Genomic DNA, 21,501 nt, shown 5'->3' on the forward strand with positions numbered 1-21,501 from the left:
CCCTCCCCCAGCCGGCGGGGAGGGAGCGAACTTGGGCGGCCGCGGGCGCAGGACCCCGGGGCCGCTCTGCCGAGGAATTCGGGCGGGGGGCGGCTTTCAGGGTTTCTCCAGATTTACATCGGCCTGCGAGGAAAAAAAAAACAAAAAACCCAGAACTGTTTAGCGAGGTTTGTTTAGCTTCCTACAAGTTACCTGCCGCTAATGGTTGGTAAATACTTCTCTGTGAAATGTGGATTATTTCCCCCCCCGCGCCCCCGAATCAGCCATCTGTTTAAAACACACACGCACAGACAGACCTATGTATTTTCCCTGGTCTGTTCTGAAGCTAGACATTTTTTTATGTATTTGAAAATTACAGGACATAGACCGTGCTGCTGCTTTACTACCGCATTTAGAATGTGAATGGCTTACTAAGAGATGCAAACGAAACTGTTTTTCTGTAGAGGCTCAAAGCTTGAGCTAGCAATTTTTTAAAAAATGGTGCATATCTTCTGCAAAAATATATGGCTAGTTGCTGTGGTCAGTTAAGTAGTATAATAAGGGCATAGATGCACGTAAATTGTATCCTGATTTACAGACACAAACGTGTGTAAATAACAATTATTGTATAAAATGTAGATAACAAATAACTGAGCAAATCCTGACCTGGAGCTATTGATGTTTATTACTAAAACCAACTGTGACTCTCAAGTTTATTTGCACAAGAATTAGGGACGGCACAAAGGAACAGAAATCATCCTGGAAGACATTTATTGTTAGGAGAAGGTTGGATGCAGTTGTCTTACGGAGAGGTGGGATGGTGATTTATGTATCACTTTGTCAAGGAAAATCAATTATCAAATCGATGCGGCAGAGGAGGGCCTGGCATTCCTTCTTCCACGCTCCCCGCAATGCCCATGGGTGCAATGGGTGCAGAATGAATGCTTCAGACAGGGGTTTTCTAACGGCTGGGAATTTCTGGTCAGTTAAATCTAGAAGCACCTATAAACTTTGGGATTGGGATTTTTTCCCCATACTGATCAAGGTGAGATTTGAATATTAATTTTGTGATTTTTCAAAATCTTTTTTTCATCATTTGTGTAAGTGTTGACTCAAGAACATGGGTAAGATACTTGTGGGTGCCCTGGTCTTTAAGGAAAAGATGCATTTCAGTGACCGAGTAGGCTACGCAGAGTATATAACTTTTGGGGCTGTCTGGCTTGTGCACTGCTCTGCGTATGTTTGCCAGCGGTAGTTCTAAGAAAAATGTAGGGAACTCTTTTACTCTTTTCAGTTTTTATTACAGTGCAAGCAGACAAATACAAAGACATAGCCACGAGCTTCCTGCTCGGAGTCATTTTTGTGACACCAGCAAACCAAAATGATACAATTTTTGCAGGCCTCACTCTCACGCATTGGCTTGGAATGGAGAGTCTGAATGCAGAAGGAATATGGGGTTTCTCTGTGTAAAGTCAAAGTCAAAGCGCTTGGTTTTTCCTGGCATCTGTCACTACAGTGTGTGTTTCTGATCTTACATTGCAGAGTCTGTTGAATGGATTAATGTGTTACAAACCCGATGACCCAATTGAGTATTTGGAAAGCTGTTTGCAGAAAGTGAAAGAGCTTGGAGGGTCGGAAAAAGTGAAATGGGACACTTTTGTCAGCCCAGAAAAGAAGACCCTGCCTCCACTCAATGGAGGACAATCCAGGAGGTCTTTTTTCAGGAATGGTAATGTATTAAGTATAAAAATGATTATATTTCTTCTGCTGTGGGTGGTTTTACATCCACTACTGAATCATTTTATACTTACTTTTATAGCAGATCGTGCCTTACTCTGATTTTCCTTAGGCAAGGGACTCAAGGATTCTGTTTCCTTGCATTTTGGCATTTGTTTTTCTCCTTCCATAACGGATGCTACACAGGAGAGGAAATTGTGGTCGTTTTGCAGCCTAATCATGGATGTTTGCTGTGTAAATGTTTAACACATTAGTGGAGAGATTTCTCGTATCCTACCTAAAACATTTGCAAAGACAGGGGCAAAGTTGCCTCCGTGCATTTGGTTTATATTTTTAGTTGGTCCTTATGGATTATATATGTAATAACTTCAATGCAGTTACCCTAGGTTGCTTTTCTAGTTTATACTGGAGCTATATGCTAGTTTACTAAATACAATGTAAATGATAAACACCTAGAAAAGGGCGCGTCTCATAAAATCTAAGCAAATGTCATACCAATACCTGTAATTATTTTATTTGTAATGTTAACAAAGAGTAATTAGCTCATCTTTCAGTTGCCATAGTTATTCTTCCTTGCCATCCAGCATTTCATTAAACTAATTAGCAAGGATACTATCTCTGCCTCTGTGTACAACATGTATCACCAAAAGAGTTCTGCTGTACGGGTTATCTGCACAGAACAACGCTTTTCTTCCCAGAGGCCACCGCTGAACTCTGGGTGCTACGGGCAGATTTTCACAGAACAGCTGATGTGCTTGTAAAGAAACACGAGAGAAAACTGACTTCTAGTGGTTCCAGTTTTAAAAATCAGCCAAATGGAGGCAAGGAATATTTAATATAGTAACAGCAAGCACATGGTACAATTAGGGGATATTTGTACTTTATTTATTATACTAATTTAAATCTATGTACAGAATAGATTTTGAGTTTTCTGTGTATTTCCACAATTCCCAGTTTATCTTACTATTTTACAGTGATGCCTGATAACTCTAACTTCCCATACCGACGGTATGAACGACTCCCTCCAATCCAACAGTTTTCGATAGAAAGTGACACCGACCTCTCTGAAACTGCTGAGCTAATTGAGGAGTATGATGTATTTGATCCTGCAAGACCTCGACCAAAAATTATCCTTGTCATAGGTATGAAGGCAGAGGCATTTTCACAAGATTTTATCTATGTTACTTTGCCTTTTTATTTGTACTGCAGATACCTTGAATGCCTATATGTATCTAAATACAGGTTTTCCATCTGCCGTAGCAAGTGGTGCAGCCCAATTAGAGCATATCAGAAAGTGAAATTGTTAGGGCTGAGGATATAGCATCCCAACTGTAAGCGTTTTAGGGGTTACAGTGAGCACCTGTGGTCATGTTCTGTAGACAGGATGCCCATTAGCAGCTGGAGAGCTCATGGTTTGCTCATGGAGCACATCTGCCAGTTTGATTTAATCTAAACTGAACCCGACTCGTGTGTTTCAAAACAGCTTCACCATGTGAACCAAAGTGCTCTTCCAAAGCGTGCTCCGGATCAGAACTAAAACGCTATCGTAGATGTCCTCAAAGCTGCTCACAAAAAAAAAGATATTTAAAAATATTGGGTAAGCAGCTTAAAAAGGTGATAGGCAATTGTTGTCCTCTATATTTGGAACCTTGAAAACTGATGGGTATGCCCAGCTGGAGTGAGCATACGTGGTCACTAGTCCATTGCATTGATAAATTAATCCCTAGATCTATTTGGCGAATGAATCTTGTGCCATCTTCAGGGAGAGCGAGCGATCAGTTAGCATTAATTCTGCTCTCTCCCTGAGTTCTGTCTCACCTGCTGTTTAGTGTCCTTTCTAAGTAACTTGTACTTTCCAGCCTCAGACAAGCATACTGTTTATGAAGAAACAGCTGCAGTTTAAGTCTAAATCAATGTTTTTTTCTGTTTCTGAATTTAAGTTCTTTGAATTAGTTTCCTTGCCATGTGGGATAGTTGTCTTTTGGCATTTTACTGCCAGGCCTAATTTTCTGATTCTCTGGACAATTAAAATAGTTCCAGCACAGGTGCCAGATGATGGAGAATCACATTTTTAGTCTATAAAGCCTTACTCATATTAAAGAGAGATATTGCTTCTGTAACAGAAAATAGTGTGTAGTATAGTAAAAGAGAATAGAAACGTCTTCTCAGTATTCCAGAGTGGGATCTCTAAGAACAGCATGTCCTCTAGGCTCTGCCATCCAGCAGGTCTCGGGAATGTGATATTGGAATATATTGAAAACAGAAAACCAGGCATATGCCAAAATAATTGCTTAGGCATCTGAATTTTCTTAATCTTTTGTTTTGGAATTAGAAATCTCAACATGCAAATCTCTCCATGCAGTGTTGAACTATAAAGCTTGCATTAGCTGGAGAAGTAACACACGCCTGCCTTTCACCTTAATTAATTAGCTAGCCTTCCTTTTCATAAAGGAGAAAACCTGGCTCCTCTTCAGTGACCACAGAAGGCTCTTAATGCATTGAAATCCATGTAGCTCTGCTGCAGTAGCGTGATGAATGAGTGTTTGATCCAGGTGAAATAGGGATTGACTTTCACCTCTGGAACTGAGCGCAGGAGCATTTGAAGTGAAATGCTTGAATGCCAGCATACAGTGAACAGACCGTAGGTTTTACAGAGCTTTTCTTTTTCCCCATTTATACAGGGAACATTGCAAACATTCCACAAAGGCTATTTCAGGTTTATTTTCCTGAGCTTCTCTGAATCTGCCTATTATAGTGTGATCTGATAGAAACACAACACTATATGTAGCTTAGCAGCTATTGTCTAATTTTGTACAGTATCAAGAAAATTTCTCCCAAATTCAACTTTCTATTGAGCAAGCACAGAAAAGCACACACTGGAAAGAATAAAAAAATAACTAATACACTGAACGAAAGAGAGAAAATGAAAAGAGTGTACTATTAATTTCTGGAGACAAATATTGTATGCAAAAAATGTGTTGCGTATTTTTCAGTTTGCGTAAAATGCCAGCAAAAATTTCAGTTAAGCAAGCTATTTACCTCTAACTAGTGATAACTAACCATACTGCCCAGCTCAGATGGTACTGGTCCTGTTCGTTGTTGGGGGTTGAAATGAATAGGTGTTGAAGACCTGTCTTCTGCTTCACATATTAGGTGAACTTTTCTTTAATAGTGCATTAGCCCAAGATCTTTTTAATGCTTCCATAAAGGTTTTTACAACTTCTTTGCTTTATGAAATCTATCATCCTTACAATGAACCAGGTAGCTCCTAGGCAAAAGAGAACTTGCATAGAAAGGTGGAGGTTTTGTTCTTTTTCTGTGTTTGCAGAAATGTAAAGCTACATTTGGTGAAATGTAAAGCTACAAAGCTGCAAACTGAGTATGTGACTGGATTTTAGGAAAATCAAATGGAACCAGCCATGGATGGCACATATCTGAGTCACTGGAAAATTGAGTTTCTAAGGCATTATAACACTAGGAAACTAGATTGTGTTTAAAAATGTGCTTCCTAACATATTGTGACAAACACACTGTTAATGTTGATACAGCCTGAATACAAAGATCTTAAAAATTAATTACCTGGTGTCATTAGCCCCATAGTTCAGTATGTTTTTAGATGGCACTTAATTAAAAATACTAGTTAATACTGAAAGAATATGTCTTCCTTTTATAACGAAAGTCTAGAGGACAAATAAAAGATAGCACTGCCAGCAGTCGGCTGGCCTGTTGATTTGTTAAATCCAGTCCACAGCTAGATTTTAAAACCATAAGTTTTTTCAGAAATGTTATTATTACATGAATTTATTTTGAATTTTAAACAATATAAGCAAAATAGAAATTTTAAACTTCCATTGACAAACTAGATTAAAACAACTGCTTTAGTAAAACTTTTTGGGCATATAAATCTTCACTTGAAATCAGTTAGCAAACATAATTTTAGATGCAACAAATGTTCCTTAGTCTAGACATCTTCTAAGAAATATGTAAAATAATCACGCTTTTCTTGAATAATGTATAATCTCAGAATAAGAATGAAAAACAAAAGTGATTTCATTTTCCCTTCTTGTGAACCGTTTGCCAGTATGATTTACCAAAGAGTCAGGAATGGATGCATCATTCAATAAATTATAATGATTTTTTGTGGGAAGTAATTTTCTCCTGTCACTCTTCTCTTATTTTATTACCTGAATGTTTCCCCTTAGATTGTAAATGGATAATCCCACCTTCCTATAAAGGGATATTTTTGGACTGAGAAAAACAAAATGTATGAGCAGTTTATGAACTTTAAAGCAAATACTTTATTAGTTTTTTTCTGCTTGTAAATCTAAATTGAAAGAAGTGCCAAACTACACATTTTTTTTCCACTTCTCTTTAATGGCAAAGCAAAGCTTTCCCTAGCAGGAGCGGAAAGTCTAGCTACTTGGTTTCAAAAAGTTTTTTTCAGCTATTTTATGGTTTTACAGAGACTGATGGTTTTTCAAGTACCAGTTCTGTTTTTCTGGCATCTTTTTTATGTCTGCTGGAATAGGGATACTGTTTTCCTTGTCAAATTTTCGGTTTCTAATTTTCTACATGTTACCTAGATGTGTTTTGCATCTTTATTGTTTCTGGGGTGCAACATAGTCTGTTTCAAACTTGTCTTGAGTCTCCAGGGAAATAAACTGAATTTCCTTTCTTGGAAGTTTTATATCTGCAGGAATTAAGTGCATCGTTGGCTCCAGTATGTTTTATAAACCCTTTGCTCCGAAGCACAGTCACAACCTACTGTCCCTTTTTTCCAGTAGTTAGGATTATTGCTGGTAAATAAAGCCATATAAATTCATAGTAATAGATGTTACATGTATGTATAAACACACACATATATAAGATACATTATTTGTATGTTATGCTCATTAGATTGCAATAGGTGGCTTTATACAGAGAGAGAGGGTTGCTTGTGGAAATATTTACACAGAGTGAGGGGACGTTCCAGTAATGAGTAATAATCCTATTCATTCACCTGGCAAAATCTGCTCCATACAAACTCGCAGCAATCAGCAAACAATTAGCTGCACTTCTTTGTGCTGTTGTTTTCATCCACATAAGAAAAAGTACTCTGGGAATCAGTTACACCAAACCTACTATCACTCCAGATTACCAAGAGCCTGCAATAAACTGTAAACTACATGGAATTACCTTGTTTGAACATTCGTATCAGGTACGTTTTTGATTTGTCATGGGGAAGGCTGAGCACGCCATCAAAGGGAGCAGGGAGAGCCGAAGCAGAATTGCTTTGTAGCCACTTTAGTGGAGGAGATGATTCCCAGTGTATCAAATGCTTGCACATCTACAAAAGGGAAACATCCTTTATTGTAGTAAAGAGGATAGCTAAACTGTCTATGAAAGGAAGAGTTCAAGCTGAAAAAACTTAAGCCCATCTAGGTCACCTAGAAGATCTGAAATGGAAGAACAGCTGTGAAACCCAACGTAATCTGCCGAAAGAAGAGTAAAAGCTTGTGCCTCTTTAGGAGAGAAACAGCAAGTGAACTCAATGAGGGAGAAATATTTTTCAGCTGTAACCTTACTGCTCAGAGATAAGATATAGTTTTTATTTCATTCCTTTGCTTGTGTGTTTTATGAACATTTGTAGCTGTATTGACTAGTTGGATGTTACAGATAAATGCTTGTATTTGTATTTGTCTTAACCTGGCTTGCTTTAAGCATTATTTAAACTAATTGGATAATGATAAAGCCTTTTTGTTTCCCCAAGGGTAGAACTAAACTGTGGGCAGGGTATAGGAACACCTTAACAATATGCAAGTTTCCCTGTGCATTCTCTTCAAATGAGTCCTGATCTGAGTTGTGAAGGGCTGGTGGAGAGTTACCATCACAGCGTCAGGGGTACGGAAGGGTTCCTGGTGACTACTGGTGATGCTGAAAGCTCTCTGCCATGTAATATTGGGGCATGGATTTGAACCTGGTTACACAGAGAGTGTCATAAACATGTATGAAGCAATATTGTAAAGCTTATCCTTGCAGCCAAGTCTGTATTAATTACAGAAATGCCTAAAAGCTATTTATGGGAATAACACCGATAGTACAAGAAGTTATATGATTAATAACAAGAAACTCATTGTATTCATATTTACTGTCATTGCATTGCTGTATTTTTTAAAGTTCATAGAAAACATATTTTTAGTAAATCTTAATTCTTTGTTGAAATAAAGTTCAATGTTCTCACGTGCAATTCCCCAAAATATAGCTACTTAGTGTCGGGAATTTATATTAAAACATTTGGTTTGGTTTTGCTTTGTTAAGCTACTCAGTAACATACACTTTTCTACATATAAACACTTACTTTTATCAAAACAATTCCCTATTCTTACATACTGGATTCCAGTTTCTCTGTTCTTCACATCATAATGTGTCCTTTTAGTTCAGACATAGTCTGATTTTTTTTTCCATGCATTGCTTCTGCTGTCCCACTGACCTTCCTTCAGCATTCCCTGCTACGTAATGTAGATGCTTCCTGTGACTTTGATACCTATTCTGCCTGTGCTATATTGAAGGGTCTCTTTATTCTTCAAGTTGTCCAGCAAGCTGAACTTAATAAATTGCTTCTCTATCAGATGCTTCAAGCATCAATACCAGAAGTATGCGTGGTTCAATAAAAGTCCTTGTACTAAATCACTATGGAAACATCTCAGCTGATTATTTAATATTTTTCTGTATTTTAAAATTAGAAAACCTCAGAAATCCATGCAAGCATATTTAGGAGCAGATTTTATTAGTTCCATTTCATGACTAGTCCATTGATTTCATTGGCTTATTTAACCAAGTATGAGTCTTTCTGACACGAATATGCTCTGGACTATCTGCCTCTATCTTTGGATTCACAGTGTTCAGGAAGGGACCAGTTCATTTGTCTCTTCTTCTACTACAAATCAAGAAAAACTCCTTTCCAGAAACAGCTTTAGAATGAGGTCGAGCCTAAAAGCACATGTTTATTTTTAATTTGCAAGTAGATTTGTATTCTTCTTTTTTTTTTACTCCATTTTACAAACTATTACGTTTGTGATCAGTAGATGAGACCCATTTCTAAATGGCTGGTAACAAGTCATGCAACTGTAAGATTTGCTGTAATAATGGTTGGAAAATTGGTGCCCATAGCAAAGATTTCACATGTGATTGGGTACTTCAGATGAAAGGTTAACTTGATGTTTTGCGTATAATTACCAATAGGTGGCCCAGGGAGTGGTAAAGGAACACAGAGTTTGAAAATAGCAGAACGTTACGGATTTAACTACATATCAGTTGGTGAATTGTTGAGGAAGAAGATCCACAGCACAAGCAGCAATAGAAAATGGAGTCTAATTGCCAAAATAATTACTACTGGAGAACTGGCCCCTCAGGTACTGTGTATCCTGTGTTAATGTTTACTTTCGAAGGATTTGTATGTGCTGTATTAATGTGCACCATCAAGAAAACCTCCTTTACAATATTAAATAAATAACTTCTTTTCTCTGTGAAAGGAAACAACCATAACCGAGATAAAGCAGAGATTAATGCAGATCCCTGATGAAGAGGGTATAGTGATTGATGGATTTCCCAGAGATGTTGCCCAGGCAATCTCCTTTGAGGACCAAGTAAGAGATTGTTTTTATTCTTAAAATAACTTACATATTTCTACAATAGTTAAGCTTCTTCAAATCATCGGTAAGATTCCAAGAAAGACTAGATGTTATTTCTAACTGAGCATTGCTCTTTAAATCTTTGCAAGTACATAATTACAGGTTTACAAAAGGTTATTCTTTGGGTTTATGTTATATTACATTCTGTCTGAAGACAGAATATTTTGCAAAAAGACAATGTGATAATGTAACCAATAATCCAGGTCTCTTGTCTCAGTAATGAAAATCCTCTCAAGATGAAGAAGAAAACATCAGATGTAACAATTAATATTTTCTGTATCTCAGTGATTTAGAAAGGGGGAAGACATTATATTTCCATATCTATTTGTTCAATTCAATCTACATTGAGAAACATACTTTAATCAATGCATATCTTCACACCTCCTTTAATCTCAAGTTTATTACAGTGCATTGAAAAGACTGGAATAAAATAAGGGTTAAAACTGCCCATGTTTTGCAAGTTTTTGTAAATCAGGAATGATGATTTTTTTTTAGAAATTTAGATCATTTTGGTTATTCTAAACTACAATTCTGTGGTCTAGGCAGCTAAAACTGTATTCCTGAATTCTATTCACATGTTGTTTTCATGTGGGTATTTTAAACTAATCTAAAAATACTTAAATTCAGTGGAAAAACAAACAGCTTATGTCATTTTCTGATCAAGCGCTGTTAACATTACAGTTACGGTCACAAATAAAGGTTGCAGTTTCAGTGCTGAATTTTTGGAGTGCCCTTCATGTAGAGCGTTTCAGAGTCCTTCACAATTGCTGGTGAACTGCCATTTCTGTACTTTGAATTCTAAGTGTCATTGCCAAGACAGAAGTAGCAAAAGAAAGCAGCTAATGAGGCATTTCATTAGTGTGCTTTTATAGGGTATTGTTCTGGGCAAAATTTAGAAGACTGAATTGAGGAAATTAAAGGAAACAGACAAAATAGTTATTACAGAAAATAGCCGATGACTGCCAGCTATATCTTCTTATAATTAACAAAAGAGAAGATTGACTATTTTATAAATGAAATAGCAGAAATTTAGGCTTAATGTTCATTTCCTTGCCTCATTTTTTTGGTCAGTATATTGTGTGATAGTGTGACTTAAGAGCATTTCTTGGTGCTATAATTTTGTGCTGATGTTGTGTTTGATGAAAAAATGGGGGATGTGAAACTGGAAGAACTGACAGGAGTTAAATTAAGTGCTTCGAGTTATCCTAGGGTCAGATTCTCCTTCTACAAAGGAAAACCAGTTAAACAACACTTGAGCACCCATCATTGGGTCCATTAGTAATACCACTAAGAAGTGGAGTTCAGGAGGTAATAGAAAAAGCTCAGGCCATGCCATGCTGTAGGAGGGGAGAAAGATGGACACTATGTTTTATATATGTTTGAACCCTCCCTTTGCACCATTCTAATATCAGTTAATATTACTAATAGTGGTTCATCTTGAGTGTGCTCACCAGGCATGTGCAGGACAACCAGGTGATCAGGCCCAGTCAGCATGGGTTTATGAAAGGCACGTCCTGCTTGATTGAACTGATCTCCTCCTATGACAAGGTGACCCGCTTAGTGGATGAGGGAAAGGCCATGGATGTCATCTACCTGGACTTTAGTAGAGCCTTTGACACTGTCTCCCATAGCATTCTCCTAGAGAAGCTGTGGCTCATAGCTTAGATGGGTGTACTCTTCACTGGGTAAAATACTGGCTGGATGGCCCAGCCCAGAGAGTTGTGATGAATGGAGATAAATCCAGTTGACGCTCGGTGTTCCCCAGGGCTCAGTTTTGCGGCCAGTTCTGTTTAATGATCTGGATGAGGGGACTGAGTAACTTTGAAAATGACACCAAATTGGGCAGGAGTGTTGATCTGCTCAAGGGTAGGGAGGCTCTGCGGAGGGATCTGGACAGGCTGGATTGATGGGCTAAGGTCAACCGTATGAGGTTTAACAAGGCCAGGTCCTGCACTTGGGTCACAACAACCCTAGGCAACGCTACAGGCTTGGGGATGAGTGGCTGGAAAGCTGCTTGGCAGAGAGGGATCTGGGTGTACTGGTCGACAGCCGACTGAGTATGAGCCATCAGTGTGCCCAGGTGGCCAACAAGGCCAACAGCATCCTGGGTTGTATTAGGAATAGTGTGGCCAGCAGGACCAGGGAAGTGATCGTGCCCCTGTACTGGTGAGGCTGCACCTCAAATACTGTGTTTCGGTTTGGGGTCATAGACCCAGCCACAGATCTAATCGCTACATGACAGAAGTGATATATGTGAACCATTTCCAACACACACAGTTAAAATGATGCTAAAAATATTTTTTTTCTGCATAGGGAGAAAAGGAGGCTGAGGGGAGACCTTATCGCCCTCTACAACTACCTGAAAGGAGGCTGTAGTGAGGTGGGTGTTGATCTCTTCTACCAAGTAACAAGTGATAGGAGTAGAAGATATGGCCTCAAGTTGTGTCAGGGGAGGTTTGGATTGGATATTAGGAAAAGTTTCTTCACTGAAAGGATTGTCAAGCATTGGAACAGGCTGCTCAGAGAGGTGGTGGAGTCATCATCCCTGGAAGTGTTCAGAAAACATGTAGACGTGGCATATTGGGACATGGTTTAGTAGGCATGGTGGTGTTTGGCTGATGGTTGGACCTGATGATCTTGGAGATCTTTTCCAACCTTAATGATTCTCTGATTCTCTGATTCTAATATGCTTTTGTGGTATTTCCTCATTTACCTAGAAATGTTCCCCTCTGCCAGCCTGTTTAGCTCTTCTATAGAAACTACGTGGAAAAAAGACTGATAGAATGACAGATTATAGAAATCCTAATTTTGGCTCCTTTTTAATCTGTGCTATTGCTTCAAAGATGCTGTAGATTGGTCTCTTTTTTTTTTTTTTTAGAGAAATTTTTTTTTAGAGAAAAGAGAGGATGGATTTAGTAATTTTAGACCTGACTATATTCTCAGAGAGTTCCTTCATTGTCAGTCTAATAGTATTTGCTAAATCATACTCCTTAAGGCCTGATTCTGCCTGAAAGACAGATGACTATCTGAGTCTCCCAAAAAGTCCCGGAGCACTTCATAGAGGGCCACCTTTCAATCTTATCTGTTCTAAAATAAATATGGGAAAGGAAAGAAGTAATCATAGAGCTTTTATAGAAGCATAGGAAAGAAAATTTTGTCTGTTTAGGCTTCCCCTTTTTCATCTTTCTTTGCAGCTGACCTCTCATATGAGAATATCTAAGGATGTACATAGAAATAAATGTACAAAGGATGTACATATTTCAACATGCAACATCTGTTTAGTTCAGGGGGTTATGTTCAGTGTTTTATCTTGGCTTTATATTTTAAAGAAATAAAATATGCTTGCTGTTTCTTTGAAATTCTCTGCTTAGTAAGCCATGATGCTACACACATAAATAGGAAGGTCTTGTAAGGAAAGGGGAGTAGCAGATGTGGCACCCATCTTCCTTCGCAGGATGAGGCTGACAGTAATCCATGGCACATCAGGTTATTTACATTAAACGTGCCAACATTTTTAAGGCACTCAGAGATCCCTCAATGGGAAGTGCAACTGAGTTGTGGAGAATTCAGTAATTAACTGTTGTGATAATTTGTGTAAGGCTGCAATTAAAGATGCTACAGGTGTTTTCCACAGCTTAGAAATTTGCTACCAGTGTGTAGAAGAACAGAACAGAATTGTTCTCATGACCCAAAAGTGACAAGATGATAAATAATGAGTTGAAAGTTCAGCAAAGAAAGTTTTGATTAAATAGTAAGACAATCTATTAAGCAATGGAACATCTTTCTGAAAAAAATGGTGAAATCCCACAAAATGCAAATAGTCAAATCACATTATTCTGTAACACATATGTCTTATTCTTACAAAGATATCACCTGTAGAACACTGAAATCTGTTGATAAAAAGTTCTGAATAAGAACTAATTCTTATTGTTACAATTAATTTTATCATGGGTGAATACTTATTTTTACAGACAGTCCCTTTAAGACCATTATATGCTCACATACCTGGAAACAGCAGCAAAGGTTGTATGACACAAGCCGTTTTAAAGCTTACATTTAGGGCAACTTCCAAAAGATGCAGGAAGTAGGAGTTACTATTTATTTAACTATTTTTCCTCATTCATGACCCCTTCACAGCTGTTAATTGTTTTGATTACAAGGGTTCTGAAATGCAATTGTGTGCTTTCAAACAGTGACTTTACATTATTATTTGTTCCATAAAGCTGCTGGAACACTTTTGGGTTTGACGATGTAAATTAGAATAATGATGGTAAGTTTGTGTAAGGGTAAATCGAATACGCTGGCTTGCTTAGTTCTTTCAGCCATATAGGGTGTAGAGTAGATGCCAGTGGGAGGAATGAGCAGCAGGGAAAAGGGTGACTGTTCATTTATCCTTCATTGTTTGAGTGTGTTGGGATGGGTATGGTATTTATCTGTAATCCTATGGAAGCTTGCAATTAAGAAACAAGCATTCATCTTAAAAGTAGCATTTTCCACTGTATAGCCTTTCTCCTTTGCCCTTGTTTACACAGACAGAAACAAACTCCAAGAATATATGTAATAATACCAAAAATAAATTGTAGGGGGAGAATGTGAAGGACAAGTTATTAAACTGAATGGAAATAGAGATGAGTAATACAAGTTATTGAGGGAGTAGGTAAGTCTGGAACAGAGACTGTACAAAAATGAGGAAAATAGGAGGTCTATAAACAAAATAGGCTACAAAACCCTAACACCATTATAGGTCAAGAAAGCATGTCTGGTCTTTATTAATCATAAGTCTACATTGTTTTGTTACCCGTGTTGTTCCTCTTTATGAGGCATGATGCAGTGGGGTCCAGAAAGCATCTGGACCCAATGTCACTTAAAGGGCCAGGAAATCAAAACTTGAACTAAACATAGCTGGCCACAATGGTCAGTGAAAGGTGGACCAGGAGAGAGCCTGTATGGTTTTTGGTCTAAGCCACATCATCTCCCCTTTCTCCACTAGTGCATGTTGTGGACAGTAGATGGTGAAATAACTGAAAGGCAAGGCATGAAGGGCATAAAATCCATCTTGCTGCTAAACACTAACGCTATGGTTCCCTGAACTCTGTTTACTGAACCTTTTTGTATATATTATTACATGGCTTTCGCCAATAAGAACTGTGCTGAGTTATTGTAAAGATAAACTAATTTATATTGGAAATGGTTCACCATATTAGTAGAGGAAAAGGAAAAGGTCACCTAAGGTGCCTAGTTTCTCTTGCAAGCACGTGTAAAATCTACCTGTGCTGTGTTTGCAGACATTTTTAATGTAACTATTTATGTTAAAATAATCCCTTCAGTTTTATGGCTCACACAGCTGCTACGGAGATTTGACACTACCTGAGGCTTCATAATCTCTTCATTTTGTGAAAGAAATCAAATGGATACATATGTCTGAACTCTCATTACAATACCTGTCCTGCATAATGTTCTGGTATAGAAGTACACAACGGTAATGAATTCTTGTTGAACTTCATTTGTAATTGCTCTTGGTACTATCAGCACATTTTAATCCAGAAGCTGAACTTTTCTCTGAGAAAAAATGTTATTTTTAGTAAACGAGTCAAAGCAAACCAACTTATGCTAACATTCCCAAACATAGGTATAGCTAAAAGATGACGATTTCTTCCTTATTATGTTGCCAGGCTCTCATGTGGACAGTAAATTCTCAATGTGTTGCTAGGCAGAATTGTATTAAAACACATTGCATCTCAGTGACTAAACTGCCTAAGATAAAGCAACATATCATTTGCAGCACTCACAGTATTTCTCTTTCTGCTCAGATCTAGAAACCAGAAGTAACAAACACTGCTTCCAATCAATAATGTCAATCTGAAATAAGTGGATTAAAAAGCACTTTACATTTGAATTAAAGCTTTTTTTCCCCCTCTCTTTTATTGAGTGTTGTTAATACCACTGTTCCTATTATGCATACATTTCAAGCAGTAAAGAAGTCTTTAAGATGGCATCAGTGATGTTTTCAGATTTTCAGCAGTGCTTGCCAACCAGCAGCAGCTCTGCCATTCTGATCACTCACTCACACCAGCTTTATTTCTTAATGGTCAGCTACTCATTGCAGACTCACTGCAGCCTGTCAGCACTCATAGCCATCAGCACTGCAGTTTTCTCTGGGTTTCAGTTTTCTCTGAACTTCTTACCTGAGTTGAAATAAGGCCGGTATTTTTCTCTTTGAAGACTGAGTACGTGACATATAATATCTCTCACTGGAAGTCTTGGATTGTTGCCAAAGCCAGACTCTCCCATTTCTTAATTCCAGAAAGCAGATGCAATACTTGCCAATGCTTTTGATAGGGATACTTTTAATAAAACCCTGGAGTCATGTGACTATGAGAATCTCTGCTCTTACTTTATAACAAATTTTCAAGCAGTCATGGTTGTGGAGAAAAAATTGAAAACATGAATTTTAATGTCTTAAAAGCAAACAGAACTTCTAGTTTATATATTTGTTTTAAATCTATGATAATGTGTCAAGCATTGGAACAGGCTGCCCAGAGAGGTGGAGGAGTTGCCATCCCTGGAGGTGTTCAAAAAACATGTAGACGTGGCGCTTTGGGACATGGTTTAGTAGGCATGGTGGCGTTGGGTTGATGGTTGGACTTGATGATCTTGGAGGTCTTTTCCAACCTTAATGATTCTATGATAATGTCTGGATTTTGATCATTTTGAAATCCTTCTGCATATTAGAGCAGCTTTAATACTGATTTATTTTGCCTTTCAATTTAAGCCTAGGCATAAAGCTATCCTAAACCACAAATTTCTAAAGCATCCATGATGTCTACTTAGCGCAAACAGTAGCAAGGTGTTTAGATTCCAAGCACACATTTGAAAATGCCAAGGAGAAAATGGTTTATTTGCCATTAACCTGCTAGCTTGAAATTCAGCAAGTCACCTACAGTACCAGCATGCTCAAGCATGCTAAATATCTTCCTCTCCAGTAACACTGTAATGAAATGCCTCTGACCGGTGTATTGAACTCAAATGACTTGTGAAGAAGAAACTGCAGTTTGACTTTCTGTGTAATCTCTCACATGGCAATAAGTTTTTACCCTTCCTAGGAGAAACAATTTCTCACTTCAGTATTTCCCAGTTAATTTCAATTACTGCTTTGGTTTGTGTTGTTTTTTCCCTGCTTTCAGTCAGGCATGCATAACTTTCCTTCTGATTTCAGTAATTCCTTCACCATTAACCTGTTAGTTTCAATAGAATGAGTCCAGATGAAGTTTGCTTAAAATATATTAACTGTAAGTTTTTTTTAATATTGAAATGAAATGTGGAACAGGTATTAGAATTAATGAATATTTATTAATGAATATAATTTAATTCCTTGACAAAAGAGAAAGACTATTTTTGTAGAAATTATCTTTAAAATATTTTTGTGTTATATGGCCTAGGTGACAAGACTATATTTCAAGAAGTAAAATCTTAATTTAAATAATAAACAGGGGCAGTAAATTTTATCTGGTTCTTTGTTTAAAATGGCCTTGAGAATATTCATAAATGCACTACACCTACAAAGAATAACTCGTTCATCTTGGCTGTGTTTCAAGGCAGCTTTTTAACTCCCGAACATATGCCTTATGAAAATTATGAGAATGAATTGTGCTAAAGTAGAGCAAACTATGTAGATGGCACAATATAGGATGCTGGGAAAAAGTGGCTTGTCCTCTCACAGCCTCACAGACTAAGGACAGTGGTCCTACTCCTCCAAGTCCGATACTTAAACCTCCAAGCAGAAATGATGCCTGCAGTCCCCTCAAAGTTTGACATAAGTGTTTGTGGCCAACTGACCTATGGCAGTCTGACTGCCCAGCTCATGCTCTGCAAAGAGCTTCTCATAGAAAACCTGCTCTGTCACTGGCCAAGAGTGTGGGCTCCAGAACAACTAGTAAAATGAATGCAACCTTTCTGTCAATCTTCATAAGGGGAAAGGATCTGTTCTTTGCAACAGGTTTTTGCGCTGGTAAAGGTATTTTTTCTGTATCATGGTCTTGTGTGTCTTCATTTCATTGCCTCCTCAACTTCTACCTCCCTTCTCCCACATCTCCACTTCATTGTTCCAGGCTGATAAGCCTCAGGTACAGTCCCCTGCTAGATATATGTACCCAGCCATCTGTATGAGGAGTGGGAGGGCTAGCACATCAGCGGTCCTCATTGCTGTGGTTCCTCTCATACATTCTCTTTGCCCTGTGAGTTTTACATTGCTTTCTTAAAGCTAAGCTTGAGCAGGAAACCTGTGGAATGGTCTTCTGATTGTCTGTCTGCTTCCCTGGAAGCTGGAACACTCCCCTGGGAAAGGCAAGCAGTGGTTAAATTTTCTGCCGGGTAAGAGACCCTAGACCTCAGGTTTTCTATTTTTCTGGACAAGACCTTTTCTCTGCTAGCCAAACTAGCCAAAGGAGAGCTCATTCATTGCTGGTCCTTACCCCTCAGGAGAGGACCTGATGTTCTGAATTCAGAGTGGATGTGCCTGCTGAGCAGTTCTGAACCAGTGATCTGCTTAGGCCTTCCTTTGTGGCATTAGCACTAGTGTTTACAGCTAGGAATTCCTATCAACTAGCTGCCCTACACAGGTGGAAATATCTCTCAATCAATTATTAGGGGGTCTAATTATGTAGTCTGTGCAATTTGCTGGAAGTTTATTTCTTGGGCAGCGTGAATACGGTTCAAAAGTAGTTATCAGAAAAAATTCTGTCAGCAGGATTCATTCTTTGACAGCATGATTCATGATTTTGCTTTTCTAAAACAACAAAAAACTATGCAAACAGTCTAGTAACCCAGCAGAGATGGAACTATAAAAAGCAAATCAGTAATTACAAGGAAGAGCGCCCATACAATGGACATAAACTCGCTTGTTAGTAACCTTTACGAATCAGAAAAAAATGCACTGTTAAATTCATGACAATTGTTCATGAGCTATCAGTTAAGTTTTCTCAGGAGTATCTAGGAGAACATACCAGGAATTAAGAAACAGAGCATTTTTGTCTTTTGCCTAATGAGGAATAATGAGAGAGAGTGTAATCATCTAATTTCTAGCAAACAACCACACTACTCTCACTAACAAGAGGAGATGTAGAAAATATCCCCAGAGAGAAGAGAGCATCTTTCCACTTATACTGCTTTACGTCAGCAACACCACTGACTTGCATGGAATTGCTCTCAATTTATTCCTTGTTCCAGTTTAGGAAGGAGATTCAGACCCAAAGAGAGTAGGATTTAGTTACTAGTAAATACTATTCTAAAAAATGAGAGGATGTACCCACCAGTTTTATTCTGAGCTGATGCCATACGCTTTTTGTCTCATTTAAAATTCAGAAGGTTGTGAATAACCAGAAACCTGGCTGTTCCCATAGGCAAAGATTCTCCATTTTGCTGAGTTCTAGTTAGTAAGTAGTCAAATTCACTTCCCTGAGCTCCACAGTTCTTCCTTACATGCATTTTTGGACATGAATAAGACCCTCTGCCTTCAGCACAAGATGAGCATGTTACGGGAAATCAGCAAGAAGGAATCCAGTTCTGCCCTCTGTGCTGGATCTGTACACCTTTTCTACAAGCTGAGTCTCAGCATAAAACTTACTCCCTAGTCGTAAAACTCAACAACAGTTAGTTCTGAGTTAAAAAAATAGGTTTGTTTTCAAATGAGTCATAAAAACACCTTTTCCTTTGTTAGAAAAAAGCAATTGGTACTCATATTTATGTAGGAGAACTAGCTATGTTTCCAGAGAAGTAATCCCAGATGTCCATATGTTCACACTAGCCTATTACATTCCAGCTTAAAGTATTTATAAGCACATCTTGCAGGCAGGTACCATTGAGGTAAGTGGAAGCAGAGTGGTTCATGAAAACAGGAATGAAATATCAATAGCATTTCAAGGGTTTACCCTGAAGGTTATAAATGCATATAGGAGAAATATATTAAGTGCTATTAGGTCTGTATGCCTGCGGCTATAGAAGAGATGCTACCCTTTTGTGCATCTAAAACCAAGCAGAGGCTTGCGTATTAAGTGGTTTTCAGCTACTTTCTGATGATAAAGATGCATATTCTGCAGGTAAAAGATGAATTCATAGAGGCTTCACATAATCAGAATCTGCTTTGTATTCCTACCTCAAATATGCTTGAATTACTTTTTCTTTCCACTTCAAAAAACCTTTTAGTCAACACTTCATTTGAAACTAGGCTTCTTGAACTGAGAATTTTAAACCATTGTTTTCGCTGACATTTTATTTCTATGAGTGAAATGCATTTCAAATTACAAATGCCAGAGTGTCAGAAAATTAGTTTTCGTTCCTGGGATTCTGATGCTGTCTTTTGTATTCTTGCTGTTACTAGTCAAAAAATTAAGACCACCACCACTACTCAGCCCCTGTAGAGAACTTCCCATTTTAAAAAGGAACCGGAAATAGTTAAAACCTAATTAATTAATTCTCCACAGTAATTACTGTGTTGTGCCTTGTTATTATCCTTGTTTTACAACTGAAAAAAAAAAGAAAGAAAAATTAGGCCCAGGGCATGCTTTCCCATTTTCTTAAAAAGGAACTGACCTGAGAAGCCAGTGCAGTTTGTGGGAGCTAAGCAGATGAGAACCTGCACACCTAATGGCGTCAGGGTGGCTTTCAGATCCTTCCCTTGCTGTGGGGCTGCACATAGCTACCGTTTCTTTAAAGAACTGAGATTAACCGTGGAAAGCTGCACTCTCATGTTGGTGTGAAAGGTGGAGACCTTCCCTTTGTCTCCTTCCTCTTTTTCCTTTAGGGCTAGTAATTCCATGAGAGATCTAGTTATTGTAAGTACTCTCTGTAAGGCTTGATGCTATACATGAAGTTATGTGATATGCAAAAGCTTAGGTCCTACACTTGAGGAGGTCTGGTATGACTTCACAGATCTGAGTACATGGTAGATGCTAGTCCTGAAGATGTTTGGGAGTGAGCGTTGAAAGTGAGGAGGCAGCCAGCTACAGCTTGGAGCTTTCTTACCATCTTTCTTCATTATTATTAGGATCCACAGAAATGGAAATACTGAATAAAATTGCTCACTTGTATAAACCCCTCTTGTCCTTCACTTTACTAGATCCCTGATTTGCCTTTTTAATTTCTGAGTCCCTGTGTAATGTGTGTTAGGAAGCTCCTGTCAGCTGGATACTGACACTGGGACTTCAGATGCCTCTGTGCTCAGTCTGCTGCGATGTGCATCAGCCATTCCCCTTCATGAGATAGTGTTCCTATCCTAAAAGGCTTTGAAATCTTTAGCTTTTTTTTTCCGAATCTGTGTCATAATTTGGATTTCTTTACTACTGTGTGCTCTTTAAATTCCCAGCATCCGATTCCTCATTATGCTTCTTCTTGGACTAGATGATCTCCTGAGGTCCCTTCCAACCCTTACGATTCTGTGATTCTGTGATTTTACTACTAATGAAGCAACCTTAATTTAACAGAGCTACTTTTAATAATGTCCATATTGCATGGAAGTCTAGCATAGAAACTTACTTTCATAGTCTTTTCTTTGAATAATTATGTGCCTTAAAGCTATTCTGTGGTAGTAAAATGACAGTAAAACTGTCATAATTAATTTATCCCATGAAAGGACAGAATCACTGTCAATTATGTATTTAAAATAGTCTGAAAAGGGGGGGAGTTACTCTGTTGGCATTGAGGTACGTATGATAGAGGTAGGAGAGAGCTTCTCTCCCAATGGCAGTTATTTAAAAAAAAAAAAAAGATCACAAGGTTAATTGTTTCAATATATAATAGGTACTCATTAAAAATGACCAGAATTGGTATTTTGGGGGATTTGGTTTGTAGTTTGTGTCCTCATGTCTCCAATCATCTACAATGTGCATAAAAAATAATTTTATTTTCTTTAAAACCCTATTTAATTTTCTGTAATGATGAAGACGCCACCATCCACCTTGCTAGTGGTGGTCTCTGACGACTGCCTGTGAACATTTAGCAGCATTCCTAAGAAAGTGGGGCTATCATTGCTTCCCCCTCTCAAGCACCAGAGGTATCTCTTCTATAACTGTTTGATAGCATGAGTAACCAAAAATTATGAAGAATACTGAAAGCCATAAGG

The 21,501-nt window shown here is 38.1% G+C and overlaps 1 protein-coding gene across 1 annotated transcript in view; it reads left to right on the top strand.

The window, feature by feature from the left end:
* The first annotated feature begins 1,527 nt into the window (after positions 1-1,527).
* AK5 (adenylate kinase 5) overlaps positions 1,528-21,501 on the top strand; it is a 94,035-nt gene continuing 74,061 nt past the window's right edge. Inside the window, exons 1-4 of the mRNA XM_009637988.2 lie at positions 1,528-1,708; positions 2,691-2,858; positions 8,938-9,107; positions 9,228-9,341. Coding sequence (XP_009636283.1) covers positions 1,540-1,708; positions 2,691-2,858; positions 8,938-9,107; positions 9,228-9,341 — 621 coding nt within the window. The 5' untranslated portion in view covers positions 1,528-1,539. The remainder of the gene's footprint in view (positions 1,709-2,690; positions 2,859-8,937; positions 9,108-9,227; positions 9,342-21,501) is intronic.

The sequence above is a fragment of the Egretta garzetta genome, unplaced genomic scaffold (assembly GCF_000687185.1).
Source record: "Egretta garzetta isolate BGI_Z169 unplaced genomic scaffold, ASM68718v1 scaffold75, whole genome shotgun sequence".
In the NCBI taxonomy this organism is placed as follows: domain Eukaryota; kingdom Metazoa; phylum Chordata; class Aves; order Pelecaniformes; family Ardeidae; genus Egretta; species Egretta garzetta.